Below are 18157 nucleotides of genomic sequence, written 5' to 3'. Positions count from 1 at the left end.
TGAGCCTTAGTTGCCAGATTTAAACGCGCAGCAGGGCCTTCAGGTGAAAAATGGTCCGTCTTTCTTGAAGTGAGCTTGGATTTAAATCCTCGTCGGTTGGGCGTATGCCGGCCGTGGGGTTGTTATTTAGTATTCGAATCTCCTCGTGTGTCTCTAAAAGTCTTATAACTGGAAGATATCTGGCGGAACCCGAAGCCAGAGGCACTACACGGCTCTAGGTGCTCCTCTCTCATCTCTCCGGTACACGAAGTCATCGAAATCGCTCAACAGGCGAAGAGGCATGTGATCCTGACGGGATACTTGCTTACTAAGTGGTTGTAAAAGAAATACGTGCCGGGAAGAGGGGATTCAATTTTTACATCCCACTTCTGTCATCAATTGTAAAAGAGTACGTGGTTTGGGGATGGGGAGAGAAACTTCTGACACCAATGTTAATGTATAAGATGGCAGGGAAGGGGGAAGAAAGCTGTTAAATATGCCTCGTGGTGGCAGTGTACAGGAGGTCGAGCGGTCAGCATTTGATAGTTGGCATCCAGGGCTTCTGTTACATGACAAAACAGGAAATTAAGTACGATAACGAGGTTTTATTTCAATAAACGGAGGACAAAGGACGCTCCTAGGGCTCTGCCTTCCAAAAAGACGTCTGTTCTGCTCGAGGTCTGGATTCCAAGAGAGAGAAGCGAGTGTGTTCTGCTTCGCAGGACGCTCCGGCGTTCACACACGTGATCGGTATCCCGCGCACGCTATTGGCTAAAATGAATGGCGTGAATTCGCTAGCAGTTTCAGCAGAGGGCTCCGGGCGTCTCTTGTCAGCAGCTTTAGCTGGACGGAACTGCCTCGGTTTTGAAAGACAAGCTACTTGTGTCACGTAGACACGGCGTGAATTACTCTGGGAGAAAACTTGTAAAGATTCCACTGGGCCTTTGAAATAAATTTTTTAAGACTAATTCCCTAAAATATTTCTTGACTGGCTGCCATCCTACACATGGTGTACTTGCTGGTGTACAACCGAGTTGCCGTTTGTACTATACGACTGAGTGAGAGTGAGAGGATTTGCCTATTATCTTTATTGTTATTGTACCTGTAATCTTAAATATCCTGTGTGTAAAATTTAAATATTTTAGGATTTTTAAATGGGAAACTGTATCATATGTTTTTCTTTGTTTCGTGGTGCTGATAAACCATGTAGTCATTGGTTGGGCTTTCCACTTCATTCCTTTATTGCATTGTGGAGATTTTGCAATCATTTGGACTACTGCGCCGGTAAGTCTTAGCATCCTTTTCAAATAGCTAGATTACTGTGCACTGTGTAAAATTTTCTGTCTGTTTTCTCGTTGCTGTAAGAACGCTTTCCAATATATAGTATGAGCATCGTAAATATACAGTAAATGATTTACGCTGTGTTGTGCATTAATCCCATCTTTACATGATCCCCTAGCTATTAGCGCTTAACCTAACATCACGTAAGTGTTTCAAGATCGCTGCAGTGAGCCCATTCACTATCTATGGTCGTTATACTGGTAAACGATAGACACTGTTTATCACGAAAGGCGCACGCACTGAGCCTTAAGTTGTGCAGCAACCAGTACCTGTGATGGAGGCTCCTATCACTGCAAATGCTACGGGTCGTTGCTCGGACTGTGGTCGATGGCGTGATGGCGTTCAGTAACTGCCTTGGAAAGTCCTTGAACCGTTAGAGTTAACCATCGCACCATTTACCAGTTATGAGTTTTGTGTGTCAGTAGCAACTTACTAACCGAGTTGTGGAGACACTCTAACTGAAACCTAACAAGGGAGCGGTAAAACATGAACAGACCAACTTAGATAATGTTGCTGGACGTCAGTGGTGCAACTGGGTACTGCAGCCTGTGGATGACGGTGAGGTCTCTCCGAAATGCTTCGAGCACAGCTGCATTTGACAGGGTACTTGAAGTAGTAGAACAGTCTACGTTGCGGTTCCTCATCAGTTACACGAAGGGCCTGTGGATGATGCAAAATGGGTAGTGTGGTGGGCAGTTAGTGCAACGTGAGTTATTAGACAGATCTTTTGTCGCCAAATCATAACTTGTAGTGGGTAATGTGAACAGTATATTGGAACCATTTTTTTGAGAGTAAAACTATCGAAAAGAGCTGCTGTTTCACGTACTGGACAATGCAAGAGCGCACACTGCCTCTGCGTCTGTGACAGTACTTCGAGCTGTTTTCCATGTTGCGGGATTTCCAATAAAATGTGAAATGTGTGAGGTGTTGTGGCCCTCGGCTGCGTACCCTCAGACTCAAAGTTGAAATATTACGTTTCGGCTGGTTTCGTTGTCTAGGGGCTAGGATACGTAGCTGCCGCATTACAAGTCAAATACTGTTGCGTCTACAGTATACAATATGAATATACACATGAAAAGAATGATCGAAGGTTTCTATCACTCGGCAATTGCGAATGTAACGTATAAATTTGTAAATGAAAGATTGCAATTACATAAAATCTGCAGGTACTATCTTAATAACTTTAAATGATGAGTAGTATAGTAGTAGTTGTTTTGAGAATGCGGTAGATTTCTGCAAACACTTATTGGTGTTGATGGTCCAGCAATAAAATAAAATATAAGTTGAACGACAGGGAAACAATAGATTACTACTTCACGTAATTACTTACGAACAACAACATAGCTCGCGAGATATTCACTTCTGAAAGCATACTACGACTTCACAGCAGAAGCCACGGAAATGACACAAGAGCACAGGTCGACACTCCGAAATATTTCTGTCCCCCGCGACCACGGGCAAACTGCTCCACTGTCCAAGTCTTTCAGCCGAATCCGCCGTCGCATCCAGCACTTCCCGTGTCCCGTACCATACTCCCCTGTCCTCTCTCCCAAAGTCGCTCCCACCCAGCCTCCCCATTCACGAGCGCTGTGATGGGCTAGAGCGCTCGCGCCATGTCTGCAAGCCAACACACCCACACAAACATTATAAAACACCTTCGAAATACTGGATTTGAATTTAACTAACTTGAAATTAAGTAAATATTACTACGGCTGGACCATAAACACGCTCTAAGACATTTGTTAGATACATAATTAAATTAAATAAACATATATCAAAGGAATAGCAAGCAAAAGGTAGGCCAGTAGCCTAATGTCTCTGTGCTTTCTAAAACACAGTAAATATTTAACCAATTTCTTCATGAATAGTATATATCGGATATAAACAAAGACGTAGATGAATTAATATATTTATAAGCATGCTGCTACCGTTTCTTGGTGTAATTGTGGAGTACTTATGGCTTGACACGATCGATAGTAATCGGTCACTTTGACCTCCAATAACTCATGAACTATTCAAGTTACATGCCTGTAATTCATACAAATTTAGGTTTACACTAATAGCTTTTTAAGGACTTGGCGATCGACAAAATCGGATGAAGCGGTTATATTTTGGAAATTCTTTGCTGGGTGTTACTTGTATAATTTACCGTCAGATACTAAACTTTAAACTAATAAAGATATCGAAAATCTGATTACACCGTCAGAATCGTCGTGTAAGTAGTAGTAATGTACATGTTTCTTTTTGAGGCACCATCATTCATCTGGCTACTATTAATTTCTATACGAACTGTGAAATGTCTGGCAGGAAAGTTTCAACAAGTCCGCCATCTTTGGCCCTCCTGGCGCACAGCGTCACCAAGGAATTCCCAGCCACGTTCTGGATGGACCACACGCTGGGGCTCCCCTCATGCTCAGCTAACGTTCGGCACCACGTGGTCGCTGCCGGGCCGCGGCTTTGACGAGCGCCCTGCGCGGCCGCCCCAAATCCGAATAAATAATATTTCCAGTGCGCCACAACTCGCCCGTTGGCTCACAATGTTAAGAGTCATCCATAATCCAACTGTTAGTGTCGCACCAGTTGCACATTCCACTCGTGTTCAGTACCACGCAGAGCCTCTGCAACTCAGTCGTCTACTGTTCTGTGAGCGTTCACGTGCTCGATAAATGCAGCCACGCTTCGTCACTAAAAAAGTGCATTCCAGGATCAATCTCTCATCATACACTGAGTGCAGTAGGCAGATGTGATATTAGTATCAAGCAATTGGTCACACGCTGCACCACTATTATTTTGTAAGATTCCAGCTGGAGTTTGTCAACATCTCTGAGAACAGATGCTACTGACACAGTCAGATGTGCTGATGAACACAACGATTTTCTCGCACTGTTTTCCCCGGGACCTGCGACACAATCCGAGCAACGGGCCGGAGTGTATTAGGCGACCGGATTCTGCTGCCGCGGTGCTGGTCGCCGCCTGCACCGAGTGAGCGCTCGAGCTGCAGCCGAGTGTTCAGCCGCGCAGCCTGCAGTAAGGCGCGACCCGCTGTCGCAGGTGACGTGTGCCAGCACGACGCCTTCTACTGCCAGAAGTACCGCAGCCACGGCCACATGCGGGCCTTCCCGACGCCCCGCAACCACACGGCCGTCTACAACTTCGTGGGCAACCGCTTCGGGGTCGACACGCAGCCGCTGCTCAAGGAGTGCCCGCCACAGTGCCGACCTGCCGACCACCAGGACTGGCTCTACTGCTGAGGTGGCTGGCCCCGCATGTTGCACGCCGGGGAGCGCCCGTACCACCGTAAGGAGCCGTTTGGTAGTGGGAGGGTCGCCTCTCCAGCCCAGGTGTAGCCACTGGAGCCCAATGGCGTGGCTCCTCTGGGGGTTTCTGTCCACAAGAACGTAGAATAATCGACTGTGGTGACAATGAGCAATCCTACCTACCTTACTACTACACTCGTTTTGGCATCCAGTACACTCCATCTGTCCCAACTGCTCCAACCCATTTTGCATAAAGAGACTGGATTGCTATTCTATACCTGCATTTGATCCAAGAATGTCTCAGAATGGAAAGCCTTTTATTCCCTTCCATATCAACAAACTCCTTTTCCAGATTTATCGATACAATAAATGTGTCGTTGTTTTTCGTAAATCTGCTCTCTATTACGAGGGTCTCCTTTTAATCCTTTACAATAAAAATGAAATAAAAATTAACGCTTTCCACCAAAATAAATGTTTGCTTCTCAAAATAAATTCCTCTAAAATTTGTAAATTTTTGCACGAATTCAGACCAATTACGGAAGCTACGATTCTACACCTAAAAGTTTCGTTTGAGAAGGAAATCCTTTTTATTGATGAAAATACTGTCCTTGCGTGTTATTTTTGTGGTAAGAGTACAAAGGAATTGGCTGGGGCAATGATACATTAACTTGTAACACAATGGACGTTGTGTCACCTCAATAGATGCTGCCTCACTCCTCCTTACCTCAAGTATTTAATTATAAACTTCCTTCTGCACATAATTTTTAGGAACAGGACAATGAAAGGTTCAGATGATAAGTTACTGCTAGATCACTGACTGTACGATTTATTACCACAGATATCATTCGTTTCAAGACAGACTAACTACATTCAGTCTTAGAGGCATCCCATGGGCCACAGTGCTACATTAATCATGTGACACGGTTTATAAGAACACGGCACAAACAGTTAGTCCAAATACGTTGGCAACCACAGTCGACCAATGCCAGCTCACTTGCTGCTGCTGCAGTACTACGACAAATGCGTGCACGCAGCAGCATTCACAATTTGTAAAACTGTTGTCTGAAGACAAAAATTTCTCTTAAATTTTGGACACGGCTAAGGTAGCATCAATATAACACATTCTGAGCCATAATGCTAATCAATAAACTTACAAAAAGATCACAAAACACAACAAACATTCTGCTGTTGGAGAGCATAGGATCCTCACCCATCCCTGGATCTCAAAAACTAAACTTCATCTAGAAATTTATGGCAACATAAACTTTCAATGAGAAATTAACTAGAAAAGAAGGGCCCAAGCAGATACAAAAGACACCTAGCTGTGTACTAGATTATGCTAAATTACATTGACACTGATTATATGGACTTGACAGATGTGACTAAATGAAAACATAACTTCAAACAACAAGTACAAAATGCTGTCAAAGGAAAATATCTAAAATATTATGTTCAAGAAAATGTAAATGAAAATAACAAAAAATTCAATTATTTACAGAATTTAACCATCATATGGAATTGCAGCAATTAACGTGATGGTAACCGCTAACTAATGGGCACATCTTAGTGTAAAACTGTTTCATTGTCTGTCCGCAAAAACAAATGCATGTTATTTATATAATATAATTAGTTAAATTGTTAAAATGTATGTGTAATTAATCCACTAATTATTAACTGCAATGTTCCATACAATTAATTTTTCTTTATGTAACCAATACCATATAAAAAATTTCATTATGTTTAGAAGAATACACATTGGGGGAAAATGATTCTCTAATCAGTATTATCACTGTAGAAAAACATCAACAAATTACATAGTTGCTTTATTATAATTACACTCTTGGATCACGATATTTATTTGCAATCAGGTAAGTACTTTCAGTCGATAATGACCTTCTTCAGACCTGAGTAGAAACATGTTGCAGTATATATATCACGTCATTACATGTGACGGTGTAATAAAATCTTTAGTCATTTCCGCCTGTGTCAAAGAAATAAAATTGTGGCATGTCAAGAGAAACACTGAAGCATTCATACTGCACATGACTAGAGACACAGTTATACTCGGTATACAGCATAAAATACGGTACAGGTGTTTCTCTCTTCATGTGCAGCATGAACACTTCAATGGTGCTCCTTACATCCCACATTTTTATTTATTTGACAAAGCCAAGATAGCTAGTGATTCTGAGTGTATTATCACATGTAATGGCGTGATATGTACAATGCAACACATTCCTAGTCAGGTCTGAAAATGGCCATTACCGACTGAAATTAATTATCTGACTACAGATAAACATTATGATCCAAGACTGGAATTATAATAAAGCAAATAATTTCCTGAAACACTGACAACTTCTTCGTTACTATGTCACTACTTGTATAGTTACGTAGTCATGTAGCAATACTAATCATGCGCCGGCCGAAGTGGCCGTGCGGTTAAAGGCGCTGCAGTCTGGAACCACAACGCCGCTACGGTCGCAGGTTCGAATCCTGCCTCGGGCATGGATGTTTGTGATGTCCTTAGGTTAGTTAGGTTTAACTAGTTCTAAGTTCTAGGGGACTAATGACCTCAGAAGTTGAGTCCCATAGTGCTCAGAACCATTTGAACCAATACTAATCATGTCACATATGAAATTCACACGCTAGTTGCATTATCGTTCAAAGATGTTCAAATAAACGTTAATAGTTACTAAGTTCAGAAATGAAGAAAGAAAAAAGAAAGGGGGCAGAGACAGACTTGTGGCTGACAGCTTCCGTAAAGAAATACACATTTGTATACAAATACTTGTGAACTTGAAAGCATTTGGTATCGCACTATTACATTTTTGTCACTCACTGCTATCAGGTACTCTGCTTTGTGAAGAATCTAAGTGGCATTTACTTCATCAAAACCAACTGTTGTCACACCACCCAAGCATATTTTTTGACAAACACGCCGACCCTGTGTAGGCTGGAATGAACAGATCATTGCACAGCGTGGTCAGTGCGGTATTGATCGGGATCCCCGCATAGCGGAAGGTATTCGAACTCCTGGTATCACGTGAACCGGCATAGGATCAATCGCATGAGCCACCCCTTTACATGGACCGATGTATTGATGTTGCGACATAATTCACTGGTATCTCTCGAACAACAGAAAGGAAACAGGCAGTAGTACCACATAAACAAAAAACTTGCGCTGCCCATACTGTTGAACATCTAAATTTTCACATGCAACCATAACATTAATACATGAACACGAAAATTGAAGTACGATTGTAATATTAATCGTTCAAGGAGGCCAATGATCCTTATATAATTCGAAAGGTACTTCGCCATAGATGTCCACAAAGAAAAAAATATTGTATGTAGCTGTTAAGAGTGGTAAAAGGAAGTAGAAACTTTCACATTTACAACACCGATGCCACAGTCTCTATCACGCATTAAAATCTCCAATACCTGAAATCGAAACTTGAAGACCAACGTCTGTGCTGCGCATCGATCGGGTGCTACGGTAGAAATGACACACGGGAGTAATAACATTTCGTGAAACCACATTCTAGGGGCTTTCATGTTTGTGTTTCATTTGCAGTAACAACGCATACCAGGCAGCTGCAGTGCGACAGCTGCTAGGTCGATGACATTGTCAGCAGTGAAAGTCAATATGTCGCAGTGAAGAAGTCTGTAAATAACGTTGTGTGTTGGCATCGCTATTTCGCTTACTTTTTTGTAAGGGTAACTGTGTGGTCATTTGCCGCCATTGGCAGAAATTGAAATAAGTTCTTAATTTTTACTTTCTTCATTTTGTATAACTACGTCTCCCGACTTCCCTTATTATGCGGAAACCATGTTTATTTTAGGGTATGCCTAGAAGGAGAATGCCAACGAGTCACAGAGCAAGACGCAGAGCTAGACACACAATTATTGCGTAGAGAAAGTAATAGCAATGTGGACATTCATGATAATGCATCTACTTTATTTAACGATCATAAAATTATTACGTGAGCATCGAAAATCGAAGAACCAATTTTTAGTATTAATTATACATGTAGGTCAATGAAACTTATATAATTCGGAAGGAACTTTGCCGTTTATGTACACAATAGGAAAAACATTATGTGTATACATAGCCATTAGGACAGGTAAAACGAGGGAGACACACGAATGAGAAAAGCTTTCCTGTCTCTGACATTGCTTTCAACTTCCAGCACGCGTAGCGATCGTGTGCTACTGTAGAAACGACACACGAAAGTAACAACGCTGCGTGAAGTTGCATTCTAGGGACGTTCGTGTTTAAACGTTGCGGTTGGTTCATTCTCAGTAACATACGCATACCTGACAGCTACAGTGCCGCAAATGCTACGTCGTTGATGTTGTCGACAGTGGAAAACGTAACGTAGTAACGAAACCGCAGCGGACAGCAAACGTTGTTCATTAGCGTCGTTTCTTCACTTACTTTCGTCTAGGAGTAAATGGAACTAACTCTGTGTTCGTTTTCCGAGGTCACCACAAAAATTTAGTGTGTTCCTAATTTTCAGTATCTTTATTTTGAGTAGCTACATCGTCCCTTATCGTAAGGAAACTACGAGGGGCGTTCAGAAAGTAAGCTCCGATCGGTCGCGAAATGGAAACGACTATGAAAATCCGATAAAGCTTTGCACAGATGTGTTGGGTAGTGTTTCTAGTATAACCCCAGTTAGCATCACGTCGCTCTTCTCATTTCTGAGCTCGCAGTGAGTGCGTAAAGATGTCTAGAAAATAGTGTCTGCCGCCAAGTACGAGGGCCTGGTGAGAAATTTCGCCTGAAGCTATGCAGCTAACATTACATAACTGTCGTGCTGTTTCTTCTTTAAGACAATTCTCAGCCGCATTCTGCAGGGGCAATGAAGATGCTCCTGCATCGTTTTCAAATGGAAATGTGAGATTACCCACAATACAGTCCGCAATTGTCTCCCCCTGAGTTTCATCTCTGGTCACATGAACCGCTGTCTTTGAAGACAACATTTTGACACAGACAACGAGGTGTAGGCCAGCGTGGAGAATTGGCGGAAAGCACTGGCGGCTGCCTTCTATGATGAGGCTATTGAAAAGTTGGTACAACGCTATGACAAAAGTCTAAGTCAGAACGGCGACTACGTAGAGAAGTAGCTGAAAGGTGTAGCTAATTGTTACAAGTAAAACATTTCTGATGTTCACTGTGGTTTCAATTTGGCAATCAATCGGAGCTTACTTTCTGAACAGGCCTCGTATATCTGTTTTAGGCTATGCTTCAAAGAAGAACATTAACGGGTCGGACTGAAAGACGAAGAGATAGAGAGACATAATTTTCGAGTAGTGAAAGTAGTAGGAATAATGCAGATGTTGATAATGATAACTCTATTGTCTTCTGGAAGATATATTTAAATGTTCACTGAACATAATTCCAAGTAATTATGAGAACTGCAACTGCTGTTTGATGAATTCCCTGTTTGTGCCCCAAGCAAAGTTCCGCAAGATAGTGTCCAAGTTTAGAGATAGGATATTTAAGGCTCGAGTGAAATAAAAGTCAGCAGTTCAAGACACCAACGCTGATCTCTAAAGCCACCAATAACTGACGGAAGAGTTCTGAAGCAACGCGTTACACTGTTGCTGCCTGCGCTTAGTCGAGTCGCAGAACGTTTCTCAGGTCACTGCCCCCTACACAGTGACAGCAAGTTATGTTGTACTCGCAATTAAGTGCTGACAGCTTTTTGGATTGGACGTTTCTCTGAACGGTCTGTATACCACAAGCGGATTTCTTTCGTCTTTCTGGGCAGTGTAAATGAGTAACCTTTACTCATGCGTTTATTATTGAAAATACAAACACGGGAATGTGAAGAGACAACCTAAATGTTCTTTGAGCTCAATGCCGGATCACTTACATCAAATTGAAAAGAGTCCTGTGTGTAAAAACCTATCTGATTCATAAGCTAATAAATATGCTAACCAATAGTTTCGCACTCAGTCAACTTCGTCAATGCGAACTGAATGAACGAAAAAAAGAACGCAACTGCATAAAAAAACTGTATCTTCGACCTGTATAAGCATGTAGTTTGAAACACACGAAAATTTCTGCACTGACATGTAGCCTGGGAACCGTCAGGTCATACATTGTCCAAAGGAAACGAAACAGTCACGTATTATGAATCTCTCTTGCAAAATGAAGTACTGGCAGAAACAGCAAGACTCCGCAATAGCTAAAAAAATATTGCTATAAACTAACTACAGTTGGTCCAGGAAATTGGGCTCATAATCGCGACACAGAATGCCAATGAAACACATGACTCAACCTTTAAGTCCTGGAATTTCAGTGAGGAAAGAACTTATCAAAGATATGACTATACACTGAAACATGAAATTTCATTTGAAGTAATAACTTCCATGGTACAGTAAATTACTCGGAAGATCAATCAACAGAATAATTATCAAAAACTCTACTGTGAAGAGGGTGAAGTGGACCAACGATACAACTATACAAAAATAAAAATAAACTTCTTACCTCATCAAATAATATCCTTTTCTTCATTTCAAAAGCTTTTTATGCCCATACGCTATCCAACCGTTGCTCTGAGTCATCACCCCTCCTCGTAATAAATCTGCAACTCACATAGCTCCAGAAGTGCGTCCATGCATTTAGTGGAATTTACACTCAACGAAGCCCGCCTGTTGCACACCGCAGCTACTGACTGTCAAAGATTCTACGACTCCGTAGTGCTGCCAACGCAGACACAGATACGTTGCCTGACAACTATTTCTCTAGCCACAGTTCTTCAAATATATCGTTTTCCTTTAAAATATTAACACATGCAATAGCATCATAAAAAAAGACTCCATCTTGCACCGGAGTCTCCCAGTCTGACAGCTGATGTTTCGACGACAGTGGTGGCCGACGGCACGATGCTGCGCAGCACTGCCAGAGGCCACGATGAACGGTGGCGACCTCTGAAGTCTCCGCCGCCAGCCCAACTCACTCAGGTCGCAGTTTGCATCTATCAAAATCGACTGTTCACCTGTACCACCCCAGCGACTCTGTCCTTAGCAATGACCAAAGCGTCAATTCCTCCTAGCTTTCTCCCACCGAATGACTTTCCCATCAGTTACTTTTTTCGACCGTCTGTAATTGGTTGTGCTCACTGCTGAGTGTCGTCGCCCCTTGAGCCAAGCTTCTCTTAGAGCTTGTTAAAGAGGTAGGCCGGAGATCATTTTGGTTTGATCCATCCACCTGCTATCTGCTCGTCCCCTCAGGCTCGCACCCTCGAACTTCCTTTCCGGGATTCTTTTCTTTATATTTTCGCCAGTTCTTCAAGTAAAATGGCCAAAGAAATGGAAATTTTTTTAGTTGACACGGGAAGAAAGATACTTAGAGACATGGAGTTGCTCAATAGTGGAATCATTTGTTCTTTCGGTTCATTTTTTTGGGTAGTGTCCTGTGCCAGCACCATATCTCAAATGCATCAATACGATGCTTGTCTCTGAATTTAAGAGTCCACCTTTCGCAACCATAAAAGAAGACGGAAAAGATAAGTGTTTCTGTCCTGCTCGTTATCACTCTCTTCGGCCAGATCTTGGTGAGCTTTTTCATGGCCACCCGTTCTTGTGTGAACCGTCCACTTATCTCATCTTGACAGCTCCTCGTGTCGCAGATGGTTGGCTCAAGACAGGTAAAAGAATGCACGACTTCCAGTTCCTTTAACTGATGTGTAATTTGGATCGGTGCTCCTCTATAAACTATAAACAGCATACGTCTGTCAAAAAAAAGCTAAGAAACCTAAAAGTTCAGCCTCCAAGCGATTCAAAATTCTCTTCTCCATTCACCCTAGATGAAACAGAGGTAGCTTTAACAGAGGTTGAAAGGGTAAGGCTCCGGGGTTTGATAACATACACCCAGAATTTTTATCCCATCTTGGAGAAAATGCCAAACACCGGCTGACTCGCTTTTTCCCTAGTATTTTGAAGACAGGAACACCTCCCAAGGAAATGAAAATACAAAAATTGTGGTAATCTTAAAACCTAACAAATCACCGGATCTCCCCCTGATCTTTCGACCAATTTCCCTTCTTAGTCGCACGTATAAGCTCTTGGACAGACTTATTTACAACGGAATTAGTGGTTGTGTTTTAAAACACTTTCCAGTAGAACAAGCAGGATTTAGGCCTCGCCGAGGTTGCAAAATCCAGGTACTAGCTCCGACGACTTTCATGCAGCCCAGTTTCCAGGAGAAACTAAAATCTTCCATGACCTCTATCGACCCTACAGCAGCATGTGACACAGTCTGGAGGTAAGGGATGATTTACAGATCACCAAAAATAATTAATTACTAAACATTAACGTAATCGATATTTTCAGGTTTCGTTAGGTGGAAATAGAAGCTTAGTAATGAAAATAAATAATGGCCTACCACAGGACTCAGCTCTCACACCTTTCCTGCTCAGCGTATATATTTCTGGCCTTCTAAAAACGTATTCGAGGAAATTCTGCATAGCAGATGATATCGCTCTGGCTTGTCAATCGGAAGAACTTGCTCAGTCAGGGGGAACACTAACAGGGGATGTAGCGGCCCTTAACTCACATTTCAGAAAAATGGAGACTTAAGTCCAGCACCAGTAACAGCGAGGTTTGTGCGTTTTACCTTAACAACAAATAAGCTAACACTGGGCTCTAGGTGCAGTGTGATAGGCACTAGACGAAATAAAACCTTAATAAAACCTGAAAGAAAAGGACGACTGATTTGCTATGCTCCATCGTTTTGAAAGTCACATCACAATCATAAAGTGCATCTGTATTCAAAAATGGTTCAAATGGCTCTGAGCACTGTGGGACTTAACTTCTGAGGTCATTAGTGCCCTAGAACTTAGAACTACTTAAACCTAGCTAACCTAAGGACATCACACACATGCATGCCCGAGGCAGGATTCGAACCTGCGACCGTAGCGGTCGCGCGGTTCCAGACTGTAGCGCCTAGAACCGTTCCGCCACTCCGGCCGGCATCTGTATTCCTAATGGAACGTAACTTGTTGGTACATTCTTTTCAGTTCCAGGGAATACCTGATATAAGTATAAAAAAATCTGGAGGGAGTGTTTGATAGTTTCAGATAGACTGATTAAATTACTTACACCATAGATATTTCATAAAATAGCTGAACAAAAGGTAGGATAAGCAGACTTGGCTTCAAGTGAGTGTTAGCATAAAACATAGAGTGAGAGTTGGAGGCACCAGTATGTGACAAGTGCCTAAACTGCAAAGTAGGTAATTGGGTTGGTTATCATATCGTAGTTGTGTCATTCAATTAAAGAAATCTAAGGTCAGAAAATCCTGCTCACAGACACTGGAAAAGGTTCTGATCAACGAGGCTTCTCAGATACGTGGTCCTTAACTTAATGTATGTAATAGAATAGACATTAAAATGACGTGTTTGCAAAGGAAACTCGCAACGCTGGGCCGACAGGTTAATCGATTGTCCTTCACTGTCCTCTCGAGGTAGCAACCAAAAATAATTCATCAGCATTCAATAAAAATGCACTTAAAATCACTTTATGCATAACAGACGACACACTGTCTCGTCGTGTGGCGGCTGTAACTTTCACTTACATTGGAGCCCTTGAGGCTAACAACGGAAAAAATAGCAACATTCATGTATCACTTCTTCTCATACTCTTTCATGAAAACTCACTTTAATTACTTGCGCTGAATTGCAGTATATATTTACTTTTTTCTGTGAGAGACGTTTCATACATCTATAAAACATCAGGGAACTATTTAACCACTTCACACGAAAGACTACCTGATGGCTCAACACAAAAGTTTTGTCTCAAGTACAGATAGTGTTGAGGATTAGTGGACAAAGTTCAAAACCATCGTACATTATGCGTTAGATGAGTATGTGCCAAGCAAGATCGTAAGAGATGGAAAAGAGCCACCGTGGTACACAACCGAGTTAAAAAACTGCTGCGAAAGCAAAGGGAACTTCACAGCAAACATAAACATAGCCAAAGCCATGCAGACAAACAAAAATTACGCGAAGCGAAATGTAGTGTGAGGAGGGCTATGCGAGAGGCGTTCAATGAATTCGAAAGTAAAGTTCTATGTACTGACTTGGCAGAAAATCCTAAGAAATTTTGGTCTTATGTCAAAGCGGTAGGTGGATCAAAACAAAATGTCCAGACACTCTGTGACCAAAATGGTACTGAAACAGAGGATGACAGACTAAAGGCCGAAATACTAAATGTCTTTTTCCAAAGCTGTTTCACAGAGGAAGACTGCACTGTAGTTCCTTCTCTAGATTGTCGCAAAGATGAAAAAATGGTAGATGTCGAAATAGACGACAGAGGGATAGAGAAACAATTAAAATCGCTCAAAAGAGGAAAGGCATCTGGACCTGATGGGATACCAGTTCGATTTTACACAGAGTACGCGAAGGAACTTGCCCCCCTTCTTGCAGCGGTGTACCGTAGGTCTCTAGAAGAGCGTAGCGTTCCAAGGATTGGAAAAGGGCACAGGTCATCCCCGTTTTCAAGAAGGGACGTCGAACAGTTGTGCAGAACTATAGACCTATATCTCTAACGTCGATCAGTTGTAGAATTTTGGAACACGTATTATGTTCGAGTATAATGACTTTTCTGGAGACTAGAAATCTACTCTGTAGGAATCAGCATGGGTTTCGAAAAAGACAGTCATGTGAAATCCAGCTCGCGCTATTCGTCCACGAGACTCAGAGGGCCATAGACACGGGTTCACAGGTAGATGCCGTGTTTCTTGACTTCCGCAAGGCGTTCGATACAGTTCCCCACAGTCGTTTAATGAACAAAGTAAGAGCATATGGACTATCAGACCAATTGTGTGATTGGATTGAGGAATTCCTAGATAACAGAACGCAGCATGTCATTCTCAATGGAGAGAAGTCTTCCGAAGTAAGAGTCATTTCAGGTGTGCCGCAGGGGAGTGTCATAGGACCGTTGCTATTCACAATATACATAAATGACCTTGTGGATGACATCGGAAGTTCACCGAGGCTTTTTGCAGATGATGCTGTGGTGTATAAAAAAAAATGGCTCTGAGCACTATGGGACTCAACTTCTGAGGTCATTAGTCCCCTAGAACTTAGAACTAGTTAAACCTAACTAACCTAAGGACATCACAAACATCCATGCCCGAGGCAGGATTCGAACCTGCGACCGTAGCGGTCTTGCGGTTCCAGACTGCAGCGCCTTTAACCGCACGGCCACTTCGGCCGGCTGTGGTGTATCGAGAGGTTGTAACAATGGAAAATTGTACTGAAATACGGGAGGATCTGCAGCGAATTGACGCATGGTGTTGGGAATGGCAATTGAATCTCAATGTAGACAAGTGTAATGTGCTGCGAATACATAGAAAGATAGATCCCTTATCATTAGGTACAAAATAGCAGGTCAGCAACTGGAAGCAGTTAATTCCATAAATTATCTGGGAGTACGGATTAGGAGTGATTTAAAATGGAATGATCATATAAAGTTGATCGTCGGTAAAGCAGATGCCAGACTGAGATTCATTGGAAGAATCCTAAGGAAATGCAATCCGAAAACAAAGGAAGTAGGTTGTAGTACGCTTGTTCGCCCACTGCTTGAATACTGCTCAGCAGTGTGGGATCCGTACCAGATAGGGTTGAAAGAAGAGATAGAGAAGATCCAACGGAGAGCAGCGCGCTTCGTTACAGGATCATTTAGTAATCGCGAAAGCGTTACGGAGATGATAGATAAACTCCAGTGGAAGACTCTGCAGGAGAGACGCTCAGTAGCTCGGTACGGGCTTTTGTTGAAGTTTCGAGAACATACCATGAGGATAAAATCAGAGAGATTAGAGCCCACACAGAGGCATACCGACAATCGTTCTTTCCACGAACAGTAAGAGACTGGAATAGAAGGGAGAACCGATAGAGGTACTCAAGGTACCCTCCGCCACACACCGTCAGGTGGCTTGCGGAGTATGGATGTAGATGTAGATGTAGACTACAGGCAAGCAGGCAGCGTGGCCGGCGGGCAGCCGTATCGGCCGCCAGGAAAGGTTGTGGCATGGCAGAATGGTTGTTGGTGGTGCCGCGTGCACCGTTCGGCTTTGGTCTGCGACACAATGGACTCACGGCGTGATTCTCAGTCACGGCTGTCCAGTCGGTCGGCACACTACTGCAGGCTGGAATTTTCCCCGCTGTGCTACGGCGGCGCCCTCCAGGTACTGAGGGCGGTGCGCTGCAGCATCCAGCTCCAGGCAAAGTAAGGTGCTCGAACTTCTTACCGACCACATAGCGTCAGATGTGCACCGTAATTTTAATGACCTCTCTGCAGATTAAAAGGTGCGAATCCCAAATTTCGACAGCCATTTATACAACTGCCGGGATGGAGAAGGGAGTTGGCACCTGCTATAGGTAACTCGAAATAAAAATAAGAGGACTGTCTAGGTAAAAACGTTCTATAGTCTGTCATATGAAATACATGAGCTTTCATCTGGGGTGGACTGTGAGGACATCCCCCTGTCTCTATGGCCGTAGTGGATAAAGAAATAGGAGGAGACAAGTAACGGTTCACGTTGAAATAGCTGGTGCCCAGACAAAAAGAAGAAAGCCAAAGGGAAACGGCCTATAAAAGCTTGATAAGACGATTAGAACACAAACATACACACAGAGAGAGAGAGAGAGAGTGAGAGAGAGAGAGAGAGAGAAAGGGAGAGACATATAACATAAAGCCCTCTGCTCGAATGAAAGCTGAAGCATAAGAGAGTGGTGGGAATGGGCTCTGCACTCCAAGGAGCGGCCAGCAAACACCGCGTGACTCGTTTCTTGTGCATCATATTGATTCCCTGTTGGCGCTGATTAGAAGCGCATGACCTGCCTGCAACCCTTCCTCTTGCTAACCACTTCTAGCATGAAATGCAGGCCGACTGGGACAGGTAGGCCATGGGAAAGATTTCCGAGCATGCGTCACAACTCCAAATGTGAAAGAAAGTTTTAAATTGTCAATAAACTCAACTCCCAGTAATTCTAAAATAGTCATAAACTGACTTGGCGTCCTGTACTGATACCAAGAATCTTGTACCGTCGTTGTCGTCCATGAAATCTCTATTTGTGAGGGATATCATTTATACAGGGTGAGTCACTAACTATTGCCACATAGAATAACTCCGAAATTATGATAGTAGCTGAAAAGTTTGTAGGATAAATGTTGCACGGGACAACGGGGGCCATAATATAACGTTGGTTTTTTGTTGCTAGGTGGGGTCGCTTCAGAGATACGGTCAACTTTGTTTTTTTAAATGGGATGCTGTAGTCTGGTACTTTTTTTTTATAGCGGCTATCGAGACGAATCCAGTGATGTGTAACAGTAAGGTCTTTGAAGGTCAACGAAGGTCACAAAGGTGGGATGGATGTCCATTTACAGAGGGTGTTCTAAGTGTATCAGTGCAGTGCTGCGGTCTTCTAATCATCGATTGAATGGTATTCCTTATCACTTCGTCACTTATCGAAGCACATCCTCTGACAGTTCTGTCTCGTATATCGTGCAAATAGTAAATATTCGCCGAATATGGCGTATCCATCTAACGTGCCATTGACATG

General features: G+C 42.8%; 1 protein-coding gene across 1 annotated transcript in view; it reads left to right on the top strand.

Annotated features, from left to right (window-relative positions):
* LOC126248515 (uncharacterized) overlaps window positions 1–6188 on the top strand; it is a 166880-nt gene extending 160692 nt beyond the window's left edge. Inside the window, exon 6 of the mRNA XM_049949569.1 lies at window positions 4372–6188. Coding sequence (XP_049805526.1) covers window positions 4372–4571 — 200 coding nt within the window. The 3' untranslated portion in view covers window positions 4572–6188. The remainder of the gene's footprint in view (window positions 1–4371) is intronic.
* The last annotated feature ends 11969 nt before the right edge of the window (window positions 6189–18157 follow it).

The sequence above is a fragment of the Schistocerca nitens genome, chromosome 1 (assembly GCF_023898315.1).
Source record: "Schistocerca nitens isolate TAMUIC-IGC-003100 chromosome 1, iqSchNite1.1, whole genome shotgun sequence".
In the NCBI taxonomy this organism is placed as follows: Eukaryota; Metazoa; Arthropoda; class Insecta; order Orthoptera; family Acrididae; genus Schistocerca; species Schistocerca nitens.
This window is presented reverse-complemented; position numbering and strand designations above follow the sequence as displayed.